At 37.7% G+C, this 23706-nt stretch overlaps 16 protein-coding genes across 16 annotated transcripts; 9 read left to right on the top strand and 7 right to left on the bottom strand. All coding sequences in view use genetic code 6, as the record gives it.

Moving 5' to 3' along the window:
- Positions 1-162: 162 nt before the first annotated feature.
- On the top strand, positions 163-591 carry SS50377_22892 (uncharacterized protein; the record flags this gene model as incomplete). Its single annotated transcript, XM_067906770.1, has 1 exon — positions 163-591. One exon carries the CDS (start codon positions 163-165, stop codon positions 589-591), a length of 429 nt encoding a protein of 142 aa, XP_067766038.1.
- Positions 592-616: 25 nt separating this feature from the next.
- SS50377_22891 (uncharacterized protein) lies at positions 617-829 on the bottom strand (the record flags this gene model as incomplete). Its single annotated transcript, XM_067906769.1, has 1 exon — positions 617-829. The coding sequence occupies one exon, from the start codon at positions 827-829 to the stop codon at positions 617-619; it is 213 nt and encodes a 70-aa protein (XP_067766037.1).
- Positions 830-1221: 392 nt separating this feature from the next.
- On the top strand, positions 1222-2235 carry SS50377_22890 (Glucokinase, ROK family; the record flags this gene model as incomplete). Its single annotated transcript, XM_067906768.1, has 1 exon — positions 1222-2235. The coding sequence occupies one exon, from the start codon at positions 1222-1224 to the stop codon at positions 2233-2235; it is 1014 nt and encodes a 337-aa protein (XP_067766036.1).
- A 539-nt stretch (positions 2236-2774) lies between these two features.
- On the bottom strand, positions 2775-3221 carry SS50377_22889 (uncharacterized protein; the record flags this gene model as incomplete). Its single annotated transcript, XM_067906767.1, has 1 exon — positions 2775-3221. The coding sequence occupies one exon, from the start codon at positions 3219-3221 to the stop codon at positions 2775-2777; it is 447 nt and encodes a 148-aa protein (XP_067766035.1).
- Positions 3222-4334: 1113 nt separating this feature from the next.
- On the top strand, positions 4335-5708 carry SS50377_22888 (Glycerophosphoryl diester phosphodiesterase family protein; the record flags this gene model as incomplete). Its single annotated transcript, XM_067906766.1, has 1 exon — positions 4335-5708. The coding sequence occupies one exon, from the start codon at positions 4335-4337 to the stop codon at positions 5706-5708; it is 1374 nt and encodes a 457-aa protein (XP_067766034.1).
- A 289-nt stretch (positions 5709-5997) lies between these two features.
- Positions 5998-6864, top strand: SS50377_22887 (Transmembrane domain-containing protein; the record flags this gene model as incomplete). Its single annotated transcript, XM_067906765.1, has 1 exon — positions 5998-6864. One exon carries the CDS (start codon positions 5998-6000, stop codon positions 6862-6864), a length of 867 nt encoding a protein of 288 aa, XP_067766033.1.
- A 25-nt stretch (positions 6865-6889) lies between these two features.
- On the top strand, positions 6890-7333 carry SS50377_22886 (uncharacterized protein; the record flags this gene model as incomplete). Its single annotated transcript, XM_067906764.1, has 1 exon — positions 6890-7333. One exon carries the CDS (start codon positions 6890-6892, stop codon positions 7331-7333), a length of 444 nt encoding a protein of 147 aa, XP_067766032.1.
- A 74-nt stretch (positions 7334-7407) lies between these two features.
- Positions 7408-8529, bottom strand: SS50377_22885 (Histone acetyltransferase type B subunit 2; the record flags this gene model as incomplete). The annotated part of the gene is made up of 1 exon (XM_067906763.1): positions 7408-8529. One exon carries the CDS (start codon positions 8527-8529, stop codon positions 7408-7410), a length of 1122 nt encoding a protein of 373 aa, XP_067766031.1.
- A 128-nt stretch (positions 8530-8657) lies between these two features.
- SS50377_22884 (EamA-like transporter family protein) lies at positions 8658-9923 on the bottom strand (the record flags this gene model as incomplete). The annotated part of the gene is made up of 1 exon (XM_067906762.1): positions 8658-9923. The coding sequence occupies one exon, from the start codon at positions 9921-9923 to the stop codon at positions 8658-8660; it is 1266 nt and encodes a 421-aa protein (XP_067766030.1).
- A 314-nt stretch (positions 9924-10237) lies between these two features.
- On the bottom strand, positions 10238-10681 carry SS50377_22883 (uncharacterized protein; the record flags this gene model as incomplete). The annotated part of the gene is made up of 1 exon (XM_067906761.1): positions 10238-10681. One exon carries the CDS (start codon positions 10679-10681, stop codon positions 10238-10240), a length of 444 nt encoding a protein of 147 aa, XP_067766029.1.
- Positions 10682-10706: 25 nt separating this feature from the next.
- Positions 10707-11573, bottom strand: SS50377_22882 (Transmembrane domain-containing protein; the record flags this gene model as incomplete). The annotated part of the gene is made up of 1 exon (XM_067906760.1): positions 10707-11573. One exon carries the CDS (start codon positions 11571-11573, stop codon positions 10707-10709), a length of 867 nt encoding a protein of 288 aa, XP_067766028.1.
- Positions 11574-16278: 4705 nt separating this feature from the next.
- SS50377_22881 (uncharacterized protein) lies at positions 16279-17691 on the top strand (the record flags this gene model as incomplete). Its single annotated transcript, XM_067906759.1, has 1 exon — positions 16279-17691. One exon carries the CDS (start codon positions 16279-16281, stop codon positions 17689-17691), a length of 1413 nt encoding a protein of 470 aa, XP_067766027.1.
- An 88-nt stretch (positions 17692-17779) lies between these two features.
- Positions 17780-18016, top strand: SS50377_22880 (Cystatin domain-containing protein; the record flags this gene model as incomplete). Its single annotated transcript, XM_067906758.1, has 1 exon — positions 17780-18016. One exon carries the CDS (start codon positions 17780-17782, stop codon positions 18014-18016), a length of 237 nt encoding a protein of 78 aa, XP_067766026.1.
- A 164-nt stretch (positions 18017-18180) lies between these two features.
- On the top strand, positions 18181-19161 carry SS50377_22879 (Leucine-rich repeat protein; the record flags this gene model as incomplete). Its single annotated transcript, XM_067906757.1, has 1 exon — positions 18181-19161. The coding sequence occupies one exon, from the start codon at positions 18181-18183 to the stop codon at positions 19159-19161; it is 981 nt and encodes a 326-aa protein (XP_067766025.1).
- A 1695-nt stretch (positions 19162-20856) lies between these two features.
- On the bottom strand, positions 20857-21303 carry SS50377_22878 (uncharacterized protein; the record flags this gene model as incomplete). The annotated part of the gene is made up of 1 exon (XM_067906756.1): positions 20857-21303. One exon carries the CDS (start codon positions 21301-21303, stop codon positions 20857-20859), a length of 447 nt encoding a protein of 148 aa, XP_067766024.1.
- Positions 21304-22282: 979 nt separating this feature from the next.
- Positions 22283-23662, top strand: SS50377_22877 (Glycerophosphoryl diester phosphodiesterase family protein; the record flags this gene model as incomplete). The annotated part of the gene is made up of 1 exon (XM_067906755.1): positions 22283-23662. One exon carries the CDS (start codon positions 22283-22285, stop codon positions 23660-23662), a length of 1380 nt encoding a protein of 459 aa, XP_067766023.1.
- Between the last annotated feature and the right edge of the window lie 44 nt (positions 23663-23706).

The raw sequence follows: 23706 nt of genomic DNA, 5'->3' as shown, positions 1-23706 counted from the left end.
GGGGGTGGAGGTAGAATGGCGCAAAATAATGTGTGGGTGGTACGTTGTAGTTCAAATTTTTATAAATATGGTATTAATGTATAATAATTATAATAATTTTATATTCAATAAAATATAATATCTGCATTATAATAGGATAATAATATATAATCTTATTTGCGCATGAGTACTTTTGAATGCAACTTTGCTCGTATCAGGATAACTAGTTAGGCAGATCCAGTGCAAATTAAGGCTAATAAGTTGGTAGAATTTAGTAAGGCCTAACAGCGGTAAAGCACTCGCTTTTACGGTTCGAGAAACAACCTGTAACACCTCGAAATTGAATATAAGCCTATGAATGACCACTACCTACGATCATAATAGGCTAACTCGCATCAAAAGCTCAAGCAGCTATACTATTAAAAGTCCGAATTCGTTAAGTTTCACTCTAATTTTAAGCTCGCGCCGCTAATGGACCACTAAGAACGACCTGTTTTAATCTAAAAATTTGACCTGGAAATCGACTAGGACCACTTTAGGCAAGTTTTAAACACCATGGGAGAGGTATTTGGTGATTAAGGAATGGAAAACAGTGAAGAGGCCAAGCCTTGAACATATTGATAGTATGCATAGTAAATCACTTTAATTCATATTTCAAAACTTATTATTGGAGTGTTATGTGAAGTACTGACTCTCTTTGGTTATCTTCCAGTTCTGGTGTATTCTCGTTTGTTGAAACCTCAAAAGATACATTTATACTCTCTACTGAGATGGGGATTATCAAGTTGTTAGTAGGGTAATGTAATTGGTCACTTTTTTGCGTCTCGATGTGTTAGTAGCAATGTCCCATTATAAAAATAAAATATGCTATTTTATATACAATTATATAATAAAGGGAATCACAATATTAAAAAGAAGTAGGGAACTTAGATATTATTAAAGAATCTATTGATTATAAGCAATTGTTGTTCTTAAAAATAAGGACAGGTATAAAGTGATATTATTACTATTTTGTTGAAACTAAAAAACTAAATTATTCTATTTAATATTACTTATACCATAATTATCATATATATTGATTTTATATATACTATTAAAATATTTTTAATTTCGACTATAAAAATTCATATCCCTTGATTTTTATAGTTATATATTAATATTTATTTTACATTTATTTTATTTTTTCATAATGATTTTTATTCAATTATAAGCACTTATTGTGATCATCGCAAAAATTTAAAAATGGGTTGCTCAGCTAGTGCTGAAAATGTCAAACTTCCAAGCTCATAATCCCCAAAATACTACATAGGGGTCGACTTTGGAGGTACAAACATTAGTGCTGGCGTCGTTAACCACAGACACGAAATCATAAAAACTCACTCCGTGAAAACGCTCTCCCAGCGCCAGCCGAAGCTCATAATTGCAGACATGGCAGAGCTCATCAGAACAGTCACCAAAATGGCCAATTTGGACTTCGAAAAAGACGTCGCCTGGGTCGGAATTGGGGCCCCAGGAACTATTAACGGCGTCGATGGAGTGGTAGAGTACAGCAACAACATCAATTGGTTCGATGTACCGCTGGGCCCAGAACTTAAAAAGGACCTGAACAAGCCTATTTTCATGGACAATGATGCTAATGCGGCCGCCTACGGCGAATATTTGGAAGGATCGGCTAAGGGGTCCAAGATATTCGTAATGATGACGCTTGGTACAGGTGTTGGTGGTGGAATCATCATAAATAACAAAATATTCACTGGGTTCAACTCTGCTGGCGCAGAATTAGGTCACAAAGTCATAATACTTGATGGCAGATAGTGCACCTGCGGCAGAAAGGGGTGTTTGGAGGCATATGCTAGCGCAACTGGGATAATTAGCCTCACAAAAGAAATTATGAACGAAAATAAGGACTCTTTGATGTGGGACCTGGTCGAAAATGATATCGAGAAAGTTACCGGACAGACTTGCTTCGATGCTAGGGAAAAGGGGGATGAAGCTGGTAAAAAAGTTACTGAGCAATTCATCAGGTACCTTGCTTGCGGAGTTACTGATATAATCAACGTCTTCTAACCTGATTTATTGTCTATCGGTGGTGGAATTTCCGCCCAAGGTGACTGGCTTATTAACGAGGTTAAAGCCTTAGTTGCCGAATAGGTTTTTACTAAGTTCAGTAAAAATAATACCAAGATAATCAAGGCTTCCTTAGGCAATGATGCAGGTATACTTGGCGCGGCATTGCTCGGAAAAACTTCAGAATGATTTCTAAATTTATTTAGATTTTTGGTATTTGGCAATTTAATTTAGTTATTGATACTGGTATATATATTCTTAAAAATAGTAGTAGATAGTTTATAGTTAATTCTTAAATCAGTTTAGTTATTTTTGGAAAAATTATTGCAGATGTAATAGTAGATAAAATAATAATACAAATAGTGGCGCATAATTTATAAAAGATTTACATATATATCTTATACTCTCTTTTTATTAAGTATACAACTATACATTTAATTTATAATCAAATATAAAGAACATGGGAGTTGTAATAATTAATATAATATATAAAAATCAAAAATATTTTATACTACCCATATAGTTATCACTTACTAATACAGTTTATCTTACATGTTTTAACTTCGTAAATTAATAAGTGAATTACTGAAATTTATTAATCTTATCGTTAATATTTCTAATTTAGTATTTAAAAAATATCTAAAAATAAATTAACATCAAAATACTATTAAATATATCCAATTATTCATTATTTAAAATCAAAGTAAATTTACAACCAATTTTATAACTCAAATGCAATCAGTTGGGTCCCTATCAATAGCTAGTAAGCAGCAAAGGGCGTCGAGGTCGGTCTGCGTGAACTTGGGCGGCCGGCCGTACTCCCTGAGCACGAGCTGCCGCAGCGCCTGTCGGTGGAAGATTCCGCCATGCCGCTCCTGCATGATTTCATACACTTCGCCGTAGCGCTACTCGGGGTCCGCAGAGAACGCCTGCCACAGCTCGCGCACCTCGTTGCGGAAGGGCTCCGGGGACTGGAAGAACTGGCGGGACCAGGTGTTGTGGAAGTAGTCCACGGCCTGCCGGCTGCTGCAGTCCGCCGCGGTGCTCGCTAGGTGGAACAGGTCGCGTTTCTGGGTCATGCTCATCGCCTTCACCGCCCGGATCGCGGCGCGGCCGTCGGGTCCGAAATACTGCAGCATGCAGAGGGAAAATCGGTGCTTCTATTATGAGTCCATTTTTGAGAATAGTGTCAATACTGATAAATTTATAACCTAAAGAAACTTCAGATTAGTTGACTATATTAATAAAATTATGACATAATTAAACCTTATACACCTAAATGATGAGAATTAATGTGAATTTTATAACGTTAAATACTAATATATTTTAGTTCTACTATAGAATCTAGATTCCAATACTTAGGAATCACAATTTATTAATATTATGTATATATTATGTATCAATAGAATTATAAATTAAAATCTCTGTAAACTTAATATTCTAATATCTTTATCAGGACTAATTAATTTACATAAACCATGAATTATATTACTCAAGAATAAAATATATGTCAATATTGCGAAAATAATTAACAATTTATAATAACATTTAAAATATTAAAAACTAGAACTAGCGGTAATTTATATAAATATTTAAATAATTTTACTTCATAATATTTGAAATATTGGACTATAGGAAATCAACAGGTAGTTAGCAACTAGACAAATTCCAGATATTAAACTATCTTTTTTATGATGTTAGAATCTACATTAACTTATTTCAAGGGCATAGCAATTCCGCAGATACAAATTATTCATAAAATGTATTTATAAGATTGTAATCTATAGGTTATGCTTACAGTTAAGCTATACTAAATAATGTTTGATTTAATGATAAATTTACTTTCTAAATAAGTAAATTTTTATATAAGTATGTTTTTAATTTAACATTAAAATTGAGAACAAATCATACTAATCTATAAATACTATAATAATATTATTTTTCTTATATTGTTTTTATTCTAAGAGAACAATGCACATAATTATGGTCAGTTAGCTTTCAAACATTTCTAAAAATAAGATTTTTATCTAAAATTTAAATTATTATAGCTAAAATCATGATAATACCATATCTATTCACTAATTTATTTTTCATTTTTTAATACACAATGGTTTAAATATTATTGTAAAAATTTATTATTATTATCATTATTATATGTTTAATTTTTTATTTCTAGTTTTATCATATTACTTAAAATAGATTATTCGTATTTCCTAGCATTTCATCGGTTTAATCAATTTATGAATATTAAATCATACTAGTGATATATACGAATATAACTATTAAAAATGTACAAAGGCTCATCCCCTTACTGGGTAGCTGGAGTGCTGTGCTATCTAGATATAATAACGATCGTATTCAATCATTAGTAGATAGACTGCGATTTCCGCTTTAAGTTTTAGTTGAGTTTCCCATCAATTTGTGCGTTCGCAGGCTGCGTTCTCATTTTCTTCTTAGCGCTTTTAATCGCATTTTAGGTGATTTTCAAACGCTAAACAATAAGAATAGCCTTGCAATGGACCATGGTAGCACTCATGGCAGTGGTGACAATATTTTTGTAATGCCTGGCTTAGGGCTATAATATTTACCCAATACTCACTATAACCCTACTTTTGGCCCCCGTTGCGACTCTAGCTTACTACATCACGAAGTTCCGCACTTCAAGCGCTACAAAATGCCTTGGCAGAATCGCGTGGTTCGCAATTTGCGCGTCCGCGTTCTTTTTGTACGGAAACTCGATCTTCTACGACACATTTTCCTTCACCGCTCGCACATCTTCTGGCCTCTTTATTGCGCACCGCTCAGGCCCGTAGAACGGTCCTGAAGGCACTGCTTACACCATCTAGAAGACGTGCAAGGCCTCCACGCCGTTCGCAGTCGAACTGGACGTCCGCTTAACAAAGGACAAAGAGCTTATTTTGGCGCATGATAAGGAAATTTCCCACTATAGTGGCGACGCCAGATTTAAGGGGAAATTAATGGCTGACGAGGACCTGTCCACGCTGATGCGAATCAACGTCGGAAAGCTCTGGATCCGCATAGATCCGTACCGCCAGTACACAAAGCATGTCGACGAGGCCGTTACGGAGCTTACACTGAACTCAGCGCAGCAGGGAATTGATGCCATCAGGGCCCACTGCAAAATGGAAAACGAGACGGCGTCGCTGGTCATGCTCGATGTGAAAGACTAAAATAACGCTAAAGAGGTAATTCACGCTATTAAGGCGCTGGTGGCCGCCAATCCTGACGTGAACTTTACGATTCGCGTCGATGCGAAAAATAATTTGCAGGAAGCAAAACGAGCGTTTGGGGGTGACGAACGGGTCACTATTCACGCTGCCGGGCTGCTGTTCTAAACGGCCGATTTCGTCTCCACGATCACATTTGCGGCTCCGTTATACGCTAAATATTAGCGCTCTATGCATGTGGTTTCGTGGACTATTCAAACGAGCGCAGCAGCGCGGCTGCTGGCCGGTACCGGGAGCATCGTGACTTCAGATTTTGCTATGGGGCAAAAGTATACAATTTTTGGTGGCGGGTACCTGCTGGTCACGCTGATTGCAGCGGGGCTGTTTATGGTGATATTGGTAGCGCACAGGTCGATTACAGGCTGGATTAACGAGAAAACGGGAAGGAAATGCGAGAATAGTGTGTTGGTGTGAGTGAGGGATATATGGGGGGAGTGAAGGGAAGGGAAGGGATGATAATATAAGATAAGATAAGGTAAGATAATATAAGATAATATAAGGTAAGGTAAAGTAATTATGGAAGACATTGTTGATAGATGGGCAACACATAGCGGGCGGCGCCCGTTCCCCAGCTAGCTGCGGGTCAGGGTGTCACTGAGACCGAATTCGGAGCAGACAGGAAGGGCGCACGGCACCTGGCCATAGCGGGACGCTGCGCTGCGGTGTGGGCTGCGTACCGCGCGGAAACCGCATTCGGAGCGGCATGATATATTACGCGCGGGCGGCCCCTCCAGAAAATGCGCCGAGCCCCATCGCCACCGGAGACGCGCCCGCCGCAGGGACCGTCCAGCCCGCGCGAGGCTGCACTCGAGGGCCGCGTGCGTGTGCTCACGGACCAGGTGGAGCACCAGGCGGGCCTCATCCTCGGTGCGAGCGTGCTGGACACCTCGCTGTCGTGCTCGCTGCACTCCGCGCTGGAGAACGAGCTGCACCGCGACTTCGACGGGCTATGCGCCCTGCTGTGCGAGCTCAAGCGCACCCCCGCCGCCCGGCTGCGCGACGGCTCCGAGGTGGCCGGCCGTTTCCGACGCTTCCTGAGCCTCGGGGGCGGCCACTACCGCCTGCGGGGCCAGGACCTCACCGTGCACTACTTCGGGGACGTGTTCCGCCTCGCCCTTCCACAATGACCGTGCCCACCGAGCGCGAGCCCACGACCCGCTGTCCCGCGCACCTGCTGCCAGTCGCCACCCCGGAGCTGGACGCGCGCATCGCCCGCAGCGCCGCCGTGCTGTACCGCGTGGAGGCCGTGCTCTGGCCGCTGGCGCTGTGCTTCGGAGCCCGCTGGCTGCGGCTGCCGGAGTTGCTGCCGGAGAGGTTCCCGGCGTGGGTGCTGCGCGCCTGGCTCTCCTACGCTGTCTTCACCCTGTCCACAGTGCTGCTGCACGCGCGCGTCGAGCGCCTCCTTCCGGCCCGCCTCAACCGCTACGTGGTGGCGGCCGCGAGCGCCGGGGTCCTGCTGGCGCCCCTCTCGGTAGCGGTGGTGTGCTTCCGCGCCGTGCGCTTCTGGGCCCTACCGCTTGCCTTCGCGGCGCTCATGACGCTCGTGATGGCGCCGCAGCTTACCCTCTGAGTTTTGCCCTCACTCCCTTCCACTAATGATAGAGGCCGTCCGCCTCACCTCCGCCCGCACGGTGCTGTACGCGCGTCAGTACACGCCCGGCTTCTCGCTCTCCCAGCTGCCAGAGGTCGTTGCGGGCCCCGCCACCGAGGTGCACTACCACGCCTCCCTGGTGTGCACGCGCCGCCTTGGCGAGCTCTCGCTCTTCCTGTACGCCGCCCCGGACGCCAACGAGTTGTACCTCGAGCACTGCCTCGATTGCGTGGCATCGGCAGTGCGCTCCGTGCTGTCAGAGCTCACCGAGGCCGCCGCGCTGGAGAGTCTGCTCACGCTCACTGCCGCGCTCTCGGAGACCGTGGACGCGGGATACCTGTTGACCAACCGCGCAGTGGAGCTGTTCGACCAGGAGAAAGGCGGCAGCGGGCTCGTGGGAGGGCTACTCAACGGCGCCAAGCTCGTCGCCAAGACCCTGCTAAGCTGAGTGAATTTCCTGTTAATCCACAACAGTAGCAGAAATTTTATTAAGATTACAATTGATGAAGGGCACAAACCAACTCACTTCTCGAAACATAAATTGCTAGGCCACCAAAACTACAAGGAGTTGTCCTCGGCGACGCTGCCGATTAAATTCGGAATTGTGGGGTGGAAACGGGCATCCGAAACGCAGCATGTGTGCCCAGCATGCACGAAAACCAGTTCACCGCCCAGCCACAGCGTTATCCGAGAATCCTCAGATCCGGCCAAGAGTAAATCATAAAATTAACTATATTGTAACTAATATATCGCTCCAGTATGATATTTTACGAGTTTTCTAGCGGAATTTTCTTTAATATTATATATTATTATATCTCCTTCATTGCCTCCAATAGTAACAGAATTGTTGTCAAAACAGCTCCAACAGATGCTCGTACCAACGAAGTCCTCAATTACGTCGCCTAAAAGCACACTTTTGAGCATCTTGAGCTTGAAATCTGTGAAAATAAGCTCTCCCTAATCGGTGACGAAAAGTATCAAATTTTCGAAATGGGGCGATACGCAAATGCCGTTAATTGATGCTCCAAACGAGCATTAGGCCAAAATCTCGCCAGAAAACGAGTTTATGTCGTAAATAAGGACTTTTCCGCTCGAATCACCACAAATGAGTTAAAATTCGTTAAAAACCATCGAAAAACAATCGGAAACGATGTGCGAAAGCGTTAGTTTTGGTGCACAATTTTGGTTTATTAAAAAGGAGTGGAAATCGAAAATCAAAATAGAATTTTCGACACTAACTGCAATAATTTCTCCGTCTGGCGAGAGCGCTGAAAAGTTCGCTTCAGCTGGAATTTGGGCGAAGAATTCAGGCTTTATGAGCCCGAAATCGCTGTTTCCGTAGCCACCGGCAAAGACGCCTCTAGAGGAAACGGAAATGGTCTGCTGCGCCTGCGACGTTTGTGGCGTTGGCAGCGATATCGTCTGCTGGTAAATGAAATTCTGCTCGTCAGTGTGAGTCGAAAATGTGAACGGAACGCGAATTTGATCGTTTTTAAGGGTCGTCTTTGGTGGAAAATTAATTGTCAGGGAAGGGAAGCAGAGGACATGTGATATAATCAGGTCGTACAGAGAGTGTGCATTTCGTTTGAAAACTTAAAATGAGTCAAAAGTAGCCGTTATATGCGATGTTTCAGAGGATGACATTTTTGAATATTCGTGAAGTGGAGTGGGATTAATAAAAATTAAATTATTATATAATTTATAACAATAATTTTTTGAGTAAATTTTGGGTAAATAAATTAAATGAAAAATAATTTAAGAGAAATGTATTATCACTCGTTCGACAAGTTTGTGCTATGCTCTCCTTCAATAAGAGGCTCAGCTTCTTCTTTATCTTAGACAATGTCAGCGTACTTAAAGAATGGGAACTTAACGTAACCATTGTAGCACTGGCTGCTGAAAATTAAAAGGACAAAGCCTGCAAGCTGAAGCCAGCTATAAGTGGTCCATGCCTCACCATAAACGCTATGTGGTGCAAAAACGTAGAATATCAATAAGTCGGTAAGCCATATGGCAATAGTACGAATTGATTCGAAAATACTTCTAACAACTGAGCTAGTTTCAGCTGTAAGAACCATGCCAGCCCAGTTAAGTACTAAAATACTGAACCAATAGATTACAGTAAAACTAGCAATTTATCCGTTATCAGCAAGCATATAGAAAGTATCAACAATGTCCTCTTAAACACCGTTATCATGACCTGGAATGAAATTAACAATTGGCCAACAAATAGCACAAGTGGCAACTAAACCCCACACACCTTCCATACCTACAATTTATAATGGAGCAGCCTAAATACCTGATAATAAAAAGTCTTCACAGACGATTTGAGTAGCTTGAATAAGCTAAGAAATAACAATTAAGAAACACCCATACATCTGCTCGGAAGGAGAAGAACCTACAGAATTTTAGCTAGATAAAACACATGAAACACCTACAAGACACAAGGCTAAAGTTGTGAGAATAACGCTACACCATTAGTAGATTTTAATTTTACGCTTTAAGAACCAAACACTAAAGAAAGACGCAAAAATAACAAGAGATCCACGGAGCATTTGCATAATAGAAACATCAATATATACTAAACCCAAAGTCATAATAGTAGTAGCGACCATATCGAAAATAGCTGGGACGCCAATATAAGTATAAGATTTCCATGAATGTTTAACCACCTATGGAGCCTATTCCTATTCTTCAGCCTCTTCTAATTATTCTAATGCGCGTTGTGCTGCTAATTTTTGGGCTTTTTTCTCATTATAAAATATAACACCAAAGTGTCCAAATATACAGAAAGTCATAGCCGAAAACATAGCAGCAGTTTAAAACCAAGGCTTTTCAAACTTCTTAACTAAGTATTATGGGCAATTTCCGTGAGTCCAAGGCAAAACACCTGGATAACGTTCCGCGTTATACTATGGGCAAGCAGAAGAGTCTAACATAAGTTTAGAAGATATCATAGTTCCTGTTCCAAATATAAGCATACCAAGGATGCCAAAAAGAGCTTTCTTAGAATATTTTCCAGACTCTTTATCTACCATTTGATAAGAAAATCAATTATATTACTTTAATAATAAATGTATAATAACATAATAATAATTTTTGATTTATTTAATTTCAAAATACATATAATCTCTATAGAATAGTATTATAAAAATCATTATTAAAACTATTATTTTAATCTTTAATATCACTATAACATATAATACTGTAAAATTAGTTGTAAATAATTAAAAACGCAACTACTTATAAATTTCAATATGACCATAATTTAGTCTATAAAGGTCAAATATCACATATCTATATTGTAATTTCAATAATTAAGAGTTTTAATCCATTTGCATTTGGCACTCACTCAGCTTAGCAGGGTCTTGGCGACGAGCTTGGCGCCGTTGAGTAGCCCTCCCACGAGCCCGCTGCCGCCTTTCTCCTGGTCGAACAGCTCCACTGCGCGGTTGGTCAACAGGTATCCCGCGTCCACGGTCTCCGAGAGCGCGGCAGTGAGCGTGAGCAGACTCTCCAGCGCGGCGGCCTCGGTGAGCTCTGACAGCACGGAGCGCACTGCCGATGCCACGCAATCGAGGCAGTGCTCGAGGTACAACTCGTTGGCGTCCGGGGCGGCGTACAGGAAGAGCGAGAGCTCGCCAAGGCGGCGCGTGCACACCAGGGAGGCGTGGTAGTGCACCTCGGTGGCGGGGCCCGCAACGACCTCTGGCAGCTGGGAGAGCGAGAAGCCGGGCGTGTACTGACGCGCGTACAGCACCGTGCGGGCGGAGGTGAGGCGGACGGCCTCTATCATTAGTGGAAGGGAGTGAGGGCAAAACTCAGAGGGTAAGCTGCGGCGCCATCACGAGCGTCATGAGCGCCGCGAAGGCAAGCGGTAGGGCCCAGAAGCGCACGGCGCGGAAGCACACCACCGCTACCGAGAGGGGCGCCAGCAGGACCCCGGCGCTCGCGGCCGCCACCACGTAGCGGTTGAGGCGGGCCGGAAGGAGGCGCTCGACGCGCGCGTGCAGCAGCACTGTGGACAGGGTGAAGACAGCGTAGGAGAGCCAGGCGCGCAGCACCCACGCCGGGAACCTCTCCGGCAGCAACTCCGGCAGCCGCAGCCAGCGGGCTCCGAAGCACAGCGCCAGCGGCCAGAGCACGGCCTCCACGCGGTACAGCACGGCGGCGCTGCGGGCGATGCGCGCGTCCAGCTCCGGGGTGGCGACTGGCAGCAGGTGCGCGGGACAGCGGGTCGTGGGCTCGCGCTCGGTGGGCACGGTCATTGTGGAAGGGCGAGGCGGAACACGTCCCCGAAGTAGTGCACGGTGAGGTCCTGGCCCCGCAGGCGGTAGTGGCCGCCCCCGAGGCTCAGGAAGCGTCGGAAACGGCCGGCCACCTCGGAGCCGTCGCGCAGCCGGGCGGCGGGGGTGCGCTTGAGCTCGCACAGCAGGGCGCATAGCCCGTCGAAGTCGCGGTGCAGCTCGTTCTCCAGCGCGGAGTGCAGCGAGCACGACAGCGAGGTGTCCAGCACGCTCGCACCGAGGATGAGGCCCGCCTGGTGCTCCACCTGGTCCGTGAGCACACGCACGCGACCCTCGAGTGCAGCCTCGCGCGGGCTGGACGGTCCCTGCGGCGGGCGCGTCTCCGGTGGCGATGGGGCTCGGCGCATTTTCTGGAGGGGCCGCCCGCGCGTAATATATCATGCCGCTCCGAATGCGGTTTCCGCGCGGTACGCAGCCCACACCGCAGCGCAGCGTCCCGCTATGGCCAGGTGCCGTGCGCCCTACCTGTCTGCTCCGAATTTGGGTCCGACGGTGTCCGTTCCCCAACTAGCGACGGACCAAGGCGCCGCCCGCTATGTGTTGCGCGCAAGCAGTGGGCTTACATATATCAAACTATTTATGTAAATTTATTTAAGCATTATATCTTATTAATGAGAGTTATAAACTAAATTTTTATCATATGCTAAGTTCGTTTCTTAAGAAATTTTAAATTAGTATAATTTCTACAATCACCTTAATGAATAATTATTTAAAAAGATTCCATTAAATAGTTGACATTTGTTTTATTAAACCTAAATACCTAGCATTTCATAATTTTATGATGTAATTTAGTAGAATTATATTTTGCAATAATAGTTAAACGGTATTAAATATCAATACTTAAATTAGTATAAACTTTATAGTACTGATTTAAAATGCTCAAAGAATAAGACTATTAATTAAAATAAGGAAATTAATCATATATAATAATTTTTTTAAATTAGTGTTGTTGGAGAATATTAATAATATTTATTTAAAGTATAATTGTAATACTTATAGGAAAAACTATTGACAAATCAAATGATAATGTTTTAATATTTAGATTTATATCATTATATAGATTATGAGAGTAAATAGTAACCATTAATAATGATTTATTTACTGATTTTGTATATAAATTTATATCTTTATATTTTATGAATTATCGACTTTTATAATCAATTTATTTTTTAATAAAATGTTTGTTGCATTTAGTCTGATAGTATTATCCAATGTTGACGACTTCAACTTGATTGATATTAATTATGATGATAATTTTGTAATAAAAATAATTTGGAGATTGAAATTGGTACATGATTCCTAATTAATAAATTTGTTAGTGTTTTATCTGGAGCCTGCAATATCATCATTTTAATAAATATAATAGAAAATTGCATTTGTATAGAAATTTTAGCAAGGAATCTTAATAATATTAAGATACGATTATATATAACTATAAAATTATCAGTCTAACTTATAAACATACTTAAAAAGCGTAAATATAAGTTTGGTCATTTTAAATATACAGTAAAAACATTCAACTTAATATAGATATTTATAATTTTTATTAAATTGTATTATTATACTTCATATAGTGTACTTTCACAATAATAGTATTAATTAATTTGCCAACCAATTATAGAGTTTTAGGTGCTGCAAAAGTAATATAAATCCTTACCATAAATATAATATCTCTATCTTTTGATGTTAAAAATGCTAAGTAAGTAATGAGTCTGTGGTATATATTAAAAAGTTCTTTCCAAGTTTTGTTAAACTTTAATAAATAGCATGTTGAGGTTATCTTGAAGTGGAATATATATGTAATAATAGCTTAACATCTATAAAAATCAACATACTTGGTTATAAATAATCAGAAGATATGATATATCGCAAATATGTAAATAAATATCTTTTATAAATATTATAATTTCAATATTGTTGACATCATCTATATTTGATATAATAGTTTTTTGAACTTGTGGGCATCTACAAGGCAATGCTTAGTATTTAAAAATTTTAAGCGCTTACGTATCTAGTAATGTAAATTCAGTTCAAATAACCTGAATAAACTCATATATTATAAAGCATAGCATAATTTCAAACATTGATATCACGTCAGATTTTAAAAATAGTAGCACTATTATAGGTGTAGCTTTATTACGAAGAAACACTATTAAAAATATCAAAATATTCTTTTAACCTATAAATGCAACTATTGAAATAAAATTGCAAACATTATTAAATAGTATATTTTTCGAAAACTATTAATAAATTTTATTTTGAGATGATATCATTACATGTCAGTATAAATGAATAGATAAATAAATGGGTAATTAACTTATGTAGGAGTTGTGTGATTAGTTGTTAACAGATAAGTTACAAATACTTCTTTTAACCCAATACTTTATTTATAAACAGTATCACTTGATATTTTATATTATGATTTCGGATCTAATACTGTAAATTTAAACTATTTCAACTGATCCTTTCTAAACTATATATGAATCTGAAAATATAAACGTCAGTATAAAAGCGAAATATTTAGATTATCTTAACATAATTTATAGATTTTTATGATCATTTAATTATGTATAACAGAATTTAAATACAGGATATATCAATATTAAGATTTTGTGGTCTTTCAGAATTTATTTAAGAAACAAGTATAATGTTTCTAGATATTTGCAATCAAAAGAGTGAGTTCTAACAATGATAGTGTGGTTTATTTACTACTGATTATATATAAGGATACAGTAGCTGGAAATACCCTACTGAACTATTTTTGAGTTGTTGTCCAATATAACTATTATTAAACTAAGTGTGTTTTAAAATCCAATTAAACTCTATAATTTATGATTACTGTCGACCATCAGATGAATGTTGATTAGGTCTATACTAAAAAGAAAATTTATGTTAAAACTTTTCTACTAACAATTATATCAATGATATTAGCAGTTTTTCTGCTAATACTAATAATTATATTTTTAAAGAATATCTAAATCGTAAAAAATTATATAGTTAATCAAACAAAAGACAATTAAACCAAATACGATCTCATATAATCTTTGTGATATTATAATAAGTATTAGCAATCATACTAATTATTCAAGATGTTTATATAGATAACTGATTACGTAGATTTCAGTTAATATTTTTTCATGATTGGTTATGTTATAATACTATTCTTAAATCCACATAATTTTATTACAACGTTCTTTCACATTATTCGTTATTTTTTTCAGTTATACTAGAATTATCTTGTCATGATATTTAATATGAAGCTGTTTCATACGTTGCATAAATTTTTAGGGAATAAATTAATAATATACAAGGACCACGAATAGCAATTTTTATGTCTATCTTTTTATAGGACTTCCTTTCAGCTCACACTAGAAATTATCGCTATTTATACCCGTTGCACTTCCAATATTTATTCAACTAGTTTATGCAATATAAGATGCAGGTTGATAGAACTGCTTCATTGGATCATCGATTTTCAGTATAATATTTCGAATATTTAATATAACTATAGCAATAATATTAAATGGTAGACATGTTATCTAATCAATTAAATACTGAGAAAATACAGAGAAATTAGTAGCTATATAAGCCTCTTTCATAATCAATGATATTGTAAGGTTAATTTTGTATTGAAATATAATAAATGATATTTTACAATGTGATATCTTTATTACTAGTCTACGGATATTAATACTCTTTAATGAAATCAATATTACTATATTAATACATATTTCTGTAGTATAATTTAGACTAAACGTTATTTTATCTGTAATTCTGATTCAATTTATTACTCCAGTGGGAGATTTTGATTATTAATAGTAATTACTACTAAATTTCTATACTATCAATACTGTTACAATTAATTTCTTTAATTACTGTTTTCTTTAGTTTCCTAGATTTTAATATGTAAAATACTTATTGTTATCATTGAAACAACTAAAAGTTATCTGATAATATTATAGTTGCCGAAATTCTACATAAGATATATAAAATGAGTTAGAAATACTAAAATTTATTGAACTTTAAGTCAAACTTATTCCTGATCTAGTACTTATAGTATGCACTTAAAAAGATAGAATACAGAATAATTACTACAAATAGTAACACCACTATATTGAGACCATCATATTTAATATAAGCAAATAAAAATTAGTGTAATTAAAATGTTAATTAGTCTAAAACTTCAATGAAGGTATATAATTAAAAAATATTGATACTTTAATAACTAATCTATATTCGCAGCAAACTAGTAATAAACTAGTCTAGTCCAAATCATATTCATAAAAAAATCTTAATCAATAGTTTTTCAGATTTAAATGATATTGTTGATGTAAACTTCAAGAAAATATAACTATCTGCAAAAAAGAAATAAATCTCATAACGATAAACATTGTTATTAGCTGAATAGAACGTATAATGATTAGTTTTTAACAGCATTACTAAATTAAAGGTAGATTTAAAATATTTTGTAGGAAAATGTATATTTAAAAAATTAACGATTTAAGCTTCAAAACTGAAATCTTTTATAAATTTATAAGATTTTCATTATATCTAGAATCTAATAGATAATATATTTTCCGAATTAGCTCCTAATGTATAATGTAAAACTAATAAAATGTTAAACATAATTTTATTACAAAATTAAATTCATTTGCCCTATCTTATACTACAAATTAAGATTTTATTAATATTTACTGAAAAATATAGAATTTTATTAATAAAGTCAACAATAATCAGAGTTACGTGTAAAATTTTTTAAAAATGTTGTTAAGTTAGAATTTATATTAAATAAATACAAGGTAATTCCAAATTATTTACACATAAATTATTATTGAACTAGTAATTACTATTTCACTGAATATCAACCTAAAATATTCAATAAAATATAAAGTTCCATTTTAATACTAAATATATTATATTATATATAATTTTTATTATGAAATTAAATATTGATTGTACGATTAACTGTATTAGTGTTTTGACAACAAAAATAAGGTCTATAACTTTATTCTAGCTCATTTGATGGGATAATAATAATAAAAATTAAGTAGAATTAAAATAGATACAGATATAAAATATAAATTTGATGATCTAGCTTTTTATTTTATTCTTCTGCAAATGCAATTAGAATAATGACTAATAATTGTTTAATATTATACTAATAAGGACCAATTATGATGAAACTTTTAGTATTAGAGTAATAATTTTTAATTATTCTCAATCAGAAATTAATAATAATTTTATTGAATTTATCCTATTAATTGTGGTATTTTGTTTTACTTAATAATGTATTATATAATATGCTATAATTATTCAGTTTTAATATGTAAGAGTTTAATTAGGTTTACACCTTTGTCTCATATAAGTAAATCCATCTAATTATAACTATTATTATAACATTGATCTTTAACTAGATACTGTACAAATATATCCTTTATGCTCATTCGACCATATACGTGTGTTACTAATACAATTAATGTTATTATTTTTGTCGTTTATTCTTTTTAGTTACTCCATTTAACTTGTTTCAAATTAATTGTTGAATTAAAGTAGCTATCTCAATTATTAAACTCCTACTAAAAGTTATTCCGATTTTAACAATATCCAAGCATTCATAAAATTAATTAATAAATTTATAATAATAATGAATAAAAATATTATCATAAAAACTAAGTATTAAATTACTTGTTTTACTGAAACTGTGAAAATGAGTTTTTAATGCATAATTACAACTTATAAACAGATGTTAAAAACAAAAATATCAATGGCCGACTACGTCGCCCGATACCAAGACGTTCTTTACCAGACATTCTCGCTTCTAAAAATTAAGATTAATAAGAATTTCCCTGACCAATTTACACAGCTCAACGAGCTTGTAAATGACGCTCAGATGCGCATCGGTCAATTTCAATCTGAAATTTACTCACTTTAATTCCGTAACAATACACTCTAGAAAGCAGCTAACTCTGTTAGTGATGAACATTACTCTCAGGCAATAGAGTACAAGGTGGCCACGAACAGGTCACGTATGCTGCAACGCCAGGTTGAGGACCTCGCAGAAAGGAACCTGATGATGACAAAGTTTGCGGGACCAGCAAACACCAAGACGTCAACACAGGCGGTTATTCATGATATTGTATTCTAGAATTAGGAAACAGCAATGCGAGCCTAGTATGAGGCAACCTAGATGCGTGAAAAGGCAGAATATTGCGAAAAACTCTGTGAGAGTTACCAGACAAAGGCATAATAACATCTGGTGCGCGAGCGGGAGTTGATGGCGCATATAGCACGTTTGCAGGCTCAGATTGATGTACCAAAGCGAGACTGGGAGGTTCAGACAGACATTATACAAACACAGGCACCTACTCTAATACGTAAAACAACTTCTAGGAAGTCTGTTTTGCTGATCTCCCCAAAAAATAAGACAAGGAAGTTGGAATCTGTTGAGAAACCTATATGCAAGATTCCAACGCTATAAGTCATTAATTTTGATATTTGATGGTAATTTAGAAATAATTAAAAATTTGCAGTAGAAAAATAAAAAATATATTAATACTACTATATAATAATAGTACCATTCCATTTAAATGATTTGTGGTGGATTTTCTTCAACAGCTTTCGCAGATCTTCCAGAACCAGTTTAGAAAGCATTCCAGGAGCACTCCAAAGAGTTTGGATAGGTATAAATAGTCGAAATTAAGCAGTAGGTGGTAGCTGGCATAAACTACAAATTTATAATTTAGGCTGGGGACAAAAAGGGCGTTATGACGCTCTGGGCCAAGCTTGATAGAACCGTGTAATGCACCAGTATTGACTGGGAGTGACGAATTCAGTAACTGATTCTCTTTAGCATCTATACTAACACAAATTTTTTTAATCTTCTTATAACTATATAATAATTAAATATTATCCTTTTTCCAAATTTTTGATTTTCGTATTATATAATTATTATATACTAATATCCGCGTTACCTTCCGCTTCCGCAAAAATGTCAACTGTGCTAAACCCATCTTTACTGCTCGTCCCCGCCACGGAATTCGTGGACTCCCAGACGGAGTTCCAATCGCCAAACCTGGAGCTCGCGAATGTGACGGTAACCGCCCAGCTGCTTGCCACCCTACTGACATCAAAAACGCTCCTCTCGCTAAAGTTCTCAAACTGCTCGTTCGACCTCAATTTCGACCTTTTAACGCATACTTCGCTCTCCCTCACCAAACTTTCCATTTACAATTCAATTTTCCACTCCTAAATTTCACTCAAATTTTGCCCCTACTTATAAACGCTGAAAATCGTTTCCTGTTCCCTCGAACGCATTCACCTAAACGGCGCATTCCTGCGCTCTGCGGTGCTGGATTTCAACCGCCTGGCGCACATCGGCGGCGGGCTGCTCCCGAAGCTCACGAGCCTTTCCGCGGAAGGGAATCGGCTCGAATGCGCCGCGTTTCTGGCCAGATTTCCGCTCCTCCGATCCGGAAATCTCGCGGGAAATCGGCTCCAGACCCTCAAAATTTCGCCGATCGAAACGCCGAATTTGCAGCGCCTGAACGTCGCTGGAAACGCGCTGCCGCTGCCGCAGTTCCGCGCGCTGGCGCCGTTCCGGAACCTCGTGGCGCTCGAATGCGACGTTCCCGCGGCGGTCGATTTGAAGGTCGCGCGGGCGCTCGTTCTGGGCGAGTTCTTCGCGCGGACGGACGAGGTGGCGAACGCGGTGGGCACGAACCAGTTCCAGGAGCGTTTTCCGGCCTGCGCGTCGTTCGACAAGCAGATTTTCGAGGGCCGGAAGAAGGAGGCGATTTAGAGCGTTTCGGCGCCTGCGGAGAGCGTTTTGGGCGTTTTGCGGCTTTTGCTGCGTCAGGTTTTCTTCATTAACGGGCGCGCGGCGGATAGCGGGGCGGTGGCGCGTTGCAGGGAGTGGATTTGCCCTGTTGAGAGCGTTTTGGGCGTCGGGCAGTGTCAGGTTTATGAGTGAGGGGGGAAGTTGGGGGAGTGATTGGGAGGTGATTTGGGGAGTTGGGGAGGTAGGTAGTTAATTGGGAGGTAGTTGGGGAGGTAGTTAGTTAATTGAGAGGTAGTTGGGAGTTAATTAATTGGGAGTTAGTTAGTTAGTTAGTTAGTTAGTTAGTTAGTTAGTTAGTTAGTTAGTTAGTTAGTTAGTTAGTTAGTTAGTTAGTTAGTTAGTTAGTTAGTTAGTTAGTTAGTTAGTTAGTTAGTTAGTTAGTTAGTTAGTTAGTTAGTTAGTTAGTTAGTTAGTTAGTTAGTTAGTTAGTTAGTTAGTTAGTTAGTTAGTTAGTTAGTTAGTTAGTTAGTTAGTTAGTTAGTTAGTTAGTTAGTTAGTTAGTTAGTTAGTTAGTTAGTTAGTTAGTTAGTTAGTTAGTTAGTTAGTTAGTTAGTTAGTTAGTTAGTTAGTTAGTTTAGTTAGTTAGTTAGTTAGTTAGTTAGTTAGTTAGTTAGTTAGTTAGTTAGTTAGTTTAGTTAGTTAGTTAGTTAGTTAGTTAGTTAGTTAGTTAGTTTAGTTAGTTAGTTAGTTAGTTAGTTAGTTAGTTAGTTAGTTAGTTAGTTAGTTAGTTAGTTAGTTAGTTAGTTTAGTTAGTTAGTTAGTTAGTTAGTTAGTTAGTTAGTTAGTTAGTTAGTTAGTTAGTTAGTTAGTTAGTTAGTTAGTTAGTTAGTTAGTTAGTTAGTTAGTTAGTTAGTTAGTTTAGTTAGTTAGTTAGTTAGTTAGTTAGTTAGTTAGTTAGTTAGTTAGTTAGTTAGTTAGTTAGTTAGTTAGTTAGTTAGTTAGTTAGTTAGTTAGTTAGTTAGTTAGTTAGTTAGTTAGTTTAGTTAGTTAGTTAGTTAGTTAGTTAGTTAGTTAGTTAGTTAGTTAGTTAGTTAGTTAGTTAGTTAGTTAGTTAGTTAGTTTAGTTAGTTAGTTAGTTAGTTAGTTAGTTAGTTAGTTAGTTAGTTAGTTAGTTAGTTTAGTTAGTTAGTTAGTTAGTTAGTTAGTTAGTTAGTTAGTTAGTTAGTTAGTTAGTTAGTTAGTTAGTTAGTTAGTTAGTTAGTTAGTTAGTTAGTTAGTTAGTTAGTTAGTTAGTTAGTTAGTTAGTTAGTTAGTTTAGTTAGTTAGTTAGTTAGTTAGTTAGTTAGTTAGTTAGTTAGTTAGTTAGTTAGTTTAGTTAGTTAGTTAGTTAGTTAGTTAGTTAGTTAGTTAGTTTAGTTAGTTAGTTAGTTAGTTAGTTAGTTAGTTAGTTAGTTAGTTAGTTAGTTAGTTTAGTTAGTTAGTTAGTTAGTTAGTTAGTTAGTTAGTTAGTTAGTTAGTTAGTTAGTTAGTTAGTTAGTTAGTTAGTTAGTTAATTGAGAGTTAGTTAGTTAATTTGGGGGAATTTGGGGTGAATTGCATTGAATTGAATTGAATTGAATTTGGGGGTTTGTGGACAATTGAGGGTGGGGGTGAGTTGGTGAGTTTAGAATATGTTGGAAGTTTGTTTTGGGTGAGGAGTCAGGATGGGTTGTAGTGGTGGGTTAAGGGGGGTGAGGAGTTAGGATGTTGGGTATGAGGGTTATTTCGCAGGATTCCAGGCTGCGTCTGGGTAGTTTATCGAATTTTAAGGGGCTCTTAGCTAGGGAGCGCAAATGACGAATTATATCATATAAATAAAATAATTGTGGTGTTGCTTTTTTGTGAAAATCAAACAAACTCAGTTGGATAAACTGTAGACCCCAGCAAGCAGCAAAGAGCGTCGAGGTCGGTCTGCGTGAACTTGGGCGGCCGGCCGTACTCCTTGAGCACGAGCTGCCGCAGCGCCTGTCGGTGGAAGATTCCGCCATGCCGCTCCTGCATGATTTCATACACTTCGCCGTAGCGCTACTCGGGGTCCGCAGAGAACGCCTGCCACAGCTCGCGCACCTCGTTGCGGAAGGGCTCCGGGGACTGGAAGAACTGGCGGGACCAGGTGTTGTGGAAGTAGTCCACGGCCTGCCGGCTGCTGCAGTCCGCCGCGGTGCTCGCTAGGTGGAACAGGTCGCGTTTCTGGGCCATGCTCATCGCTTGCACCGCCCGGATCGCGGCACGGCCGTCGGGTCCGAAATACTGCACCATGCAGAGGGAAAAGCGGAGCTTCTATTATGAGTTCATTTTTAGGAAGAATATTTCTAACAATAGATGATAGCTAAAAGAAACTATAAATAATGAAGTGGCATATTTAATATTATACGATATAGTAGTAGTTAAGTATTATATAGATTAAAACTATGTTGTAATTTCAATTTATTATAAAGTATTTCTAAAAAAAGATTAGGAAAATTTCTAATACTGAACTTATATAGAATAGTAAAATTATATAGATGTTTTTAAGTTTATACAAATTTATAAAACATTGTTGATATATACTCAGCTTTAAATCTAACATCAGTGAAAAACTTATTTCTTCTAGGATAACTATTAGTGTATCCTTACAAAATATTAGTTCAGGAACTGAGATCTTATGCTATTTAAAGCAATTAACAGAGTAACATTCAATATTATATGTTATTTATTACAGATCAAATAATTTTTAATAGAAAATCACCAGATATAAGTATGAAATATTTTTTTCAATGATAGTATTCTACATATGGAGTTTTGCTAAAGATTTAAACATTTTTATTATATAAAAATTAACAATGCATAATTGTTAATATAAATTTATTTTAACGATCTAATCTTCAACTTAATAATTTTTATCTACTATTTGCACTCAAATTTAATTTTTTTTATAAAATTCTATTTTCTGCCAAAAGAAACTCATAAATAACTATACTTCACTTTTTACAACACATCATTGTTCATTTAGTATCGTATTTAATGTAATTTATTACACAAAACCAGAATATAATCTATTTTTTACTTACGAAGCGAAACTAAGTAATTCCAGTTTTTCAGCCATTTATCCACAATATTGTCTTAATAAAAATATATTTACTTAAAACATAAAAATATTTAATATTATTTAATATTTACAAATTTTTCAACGAATACTAAGTATTTTATATTCTAAAACTAGTCATATCTAAAACACTACTTACAAATATTGTTAGTTATCATACATATTTAGCATGTATCTTTATCTTTGAAAATGTACATAGCAGCATCGCCATATTGGGTCGCTGGAACACTGTGCTACATTGATATTTTGACGCTAATCTTCAATCAAGAGCAGATTGACTGCGATTTCCGGTTTAAATTCTAGATCAGTTTTCCATCGATTTGCGCTTTCGCAATGAGCTTCGTTATCGCATTCTTGATCGTTCTAATTGTCGTATCGATACTAGTAAAAGCTGCGAAGACCCGTATTATAGTACAGTGGGTCATGGTTGGTTTGATGCTAGCAGTTACATTGTTTCTGCAAGGAATGGCATAAGGGTACAATATCTACCCGTTGCTCAGCATTACTCTGCTGTTGGCCCCTTTTGCTGTGTTTTTGCGCTTCATGCTACTTTATCGCACCTCTAGCACTGGGAAGTGTGTAGGGCGTATAGGATGGTTTGTTTTGTGCACTGCGATATTCTTCTTATACGGAAATTCGATCTTCTATGATGCGTCTTCCTTCAGTATGAAACTATCATCAGGGTTATTTATCGCGCATCGTTCAGGGCCTGAAAACGGTCCAGAAGGTACGGCTTACACAATCGAAAAAACGTGTAAGTCGTCTAAACCGTATGCGGTTGAGCTGGACATCCGTTTGACTAGCGACAAAAAACTCATTCTAGCGCACGATAAGCAGATTGACCATTATAGTCACGATGCTAAATTTATCGGTAAGAACATGATAGATGAAGATTAGGCTACTTTAATGAAAATTAATGTCGGAAAGCTTTGGGTTAAAATTGATCCCTATCGTTAGTACACAAATGGTCATGATGCTGCCTTAGAGGCTTTAAACCTTACTTCTGCAGAAGATGGAATTAAGGCTATCAAAACTCACTGTAAAATGGTAAATGGCACTGGATCTATTGCTATGCTGGATGTTAAGGATAAAAGTGACCCAACCGCCGTTATGGCTGCCATAAAGTAACTAGTGGATGCAAATACTAACACTAATTTTACAGTCCGTGTAGATACGCAAGGTAATCTTGCTGAGGCGGAAAAAGTATTTGGTAGTATGGATAGCGTAACAATTCACGCTGCTGGTCTGCTAAACAAAAAGGCTAACTTCATATCAACCATCACTTTTACAGCACCTCTATTTGCAAAGTATCAGCCCAGCATTCGCTTAGTATCCTGGACAATTTAGACAGAAATCGCAGCTCGTCTGCTAGCAGGTACTGGTAGCATCATTACTTCAGATTTTGGCATGGATAAGTAATTTGGGGCGATTGGGGGCGGCTATATGCTGATTTTAGTTATAGCAATCGGATGTTTTATGGTTGGGTTAGTAGCCTACAGAGAAATCAAGTTATTCCTTTAAAAGAAGAATGGCACTAAGGAATCAACTCCTGTAGAAATGATGGCTTGATAAGCTCCATATACTGATGATTTAATTTATTATAGAATTATCTT

The sequence above is a fragment of the Spironucleus salmonicida genome, chromosome 3 (assembly GCF_000497125.1).
Source record: "Spironucleus salmonicida strain ATCC 50377 chromosome 3, whole genome shotgun sequence".
Classification (NCBI taxonomy): domain Eukaryota; phylum Fornicata; order Diplomonadida; family Hexamitidae; genus Spironucleus; species Spironucleus salmonicida.
Note: the sequence above shows the minus strand (reverse complement) of the source record. Positions and strands in the feature narration are given on the sequence as shown.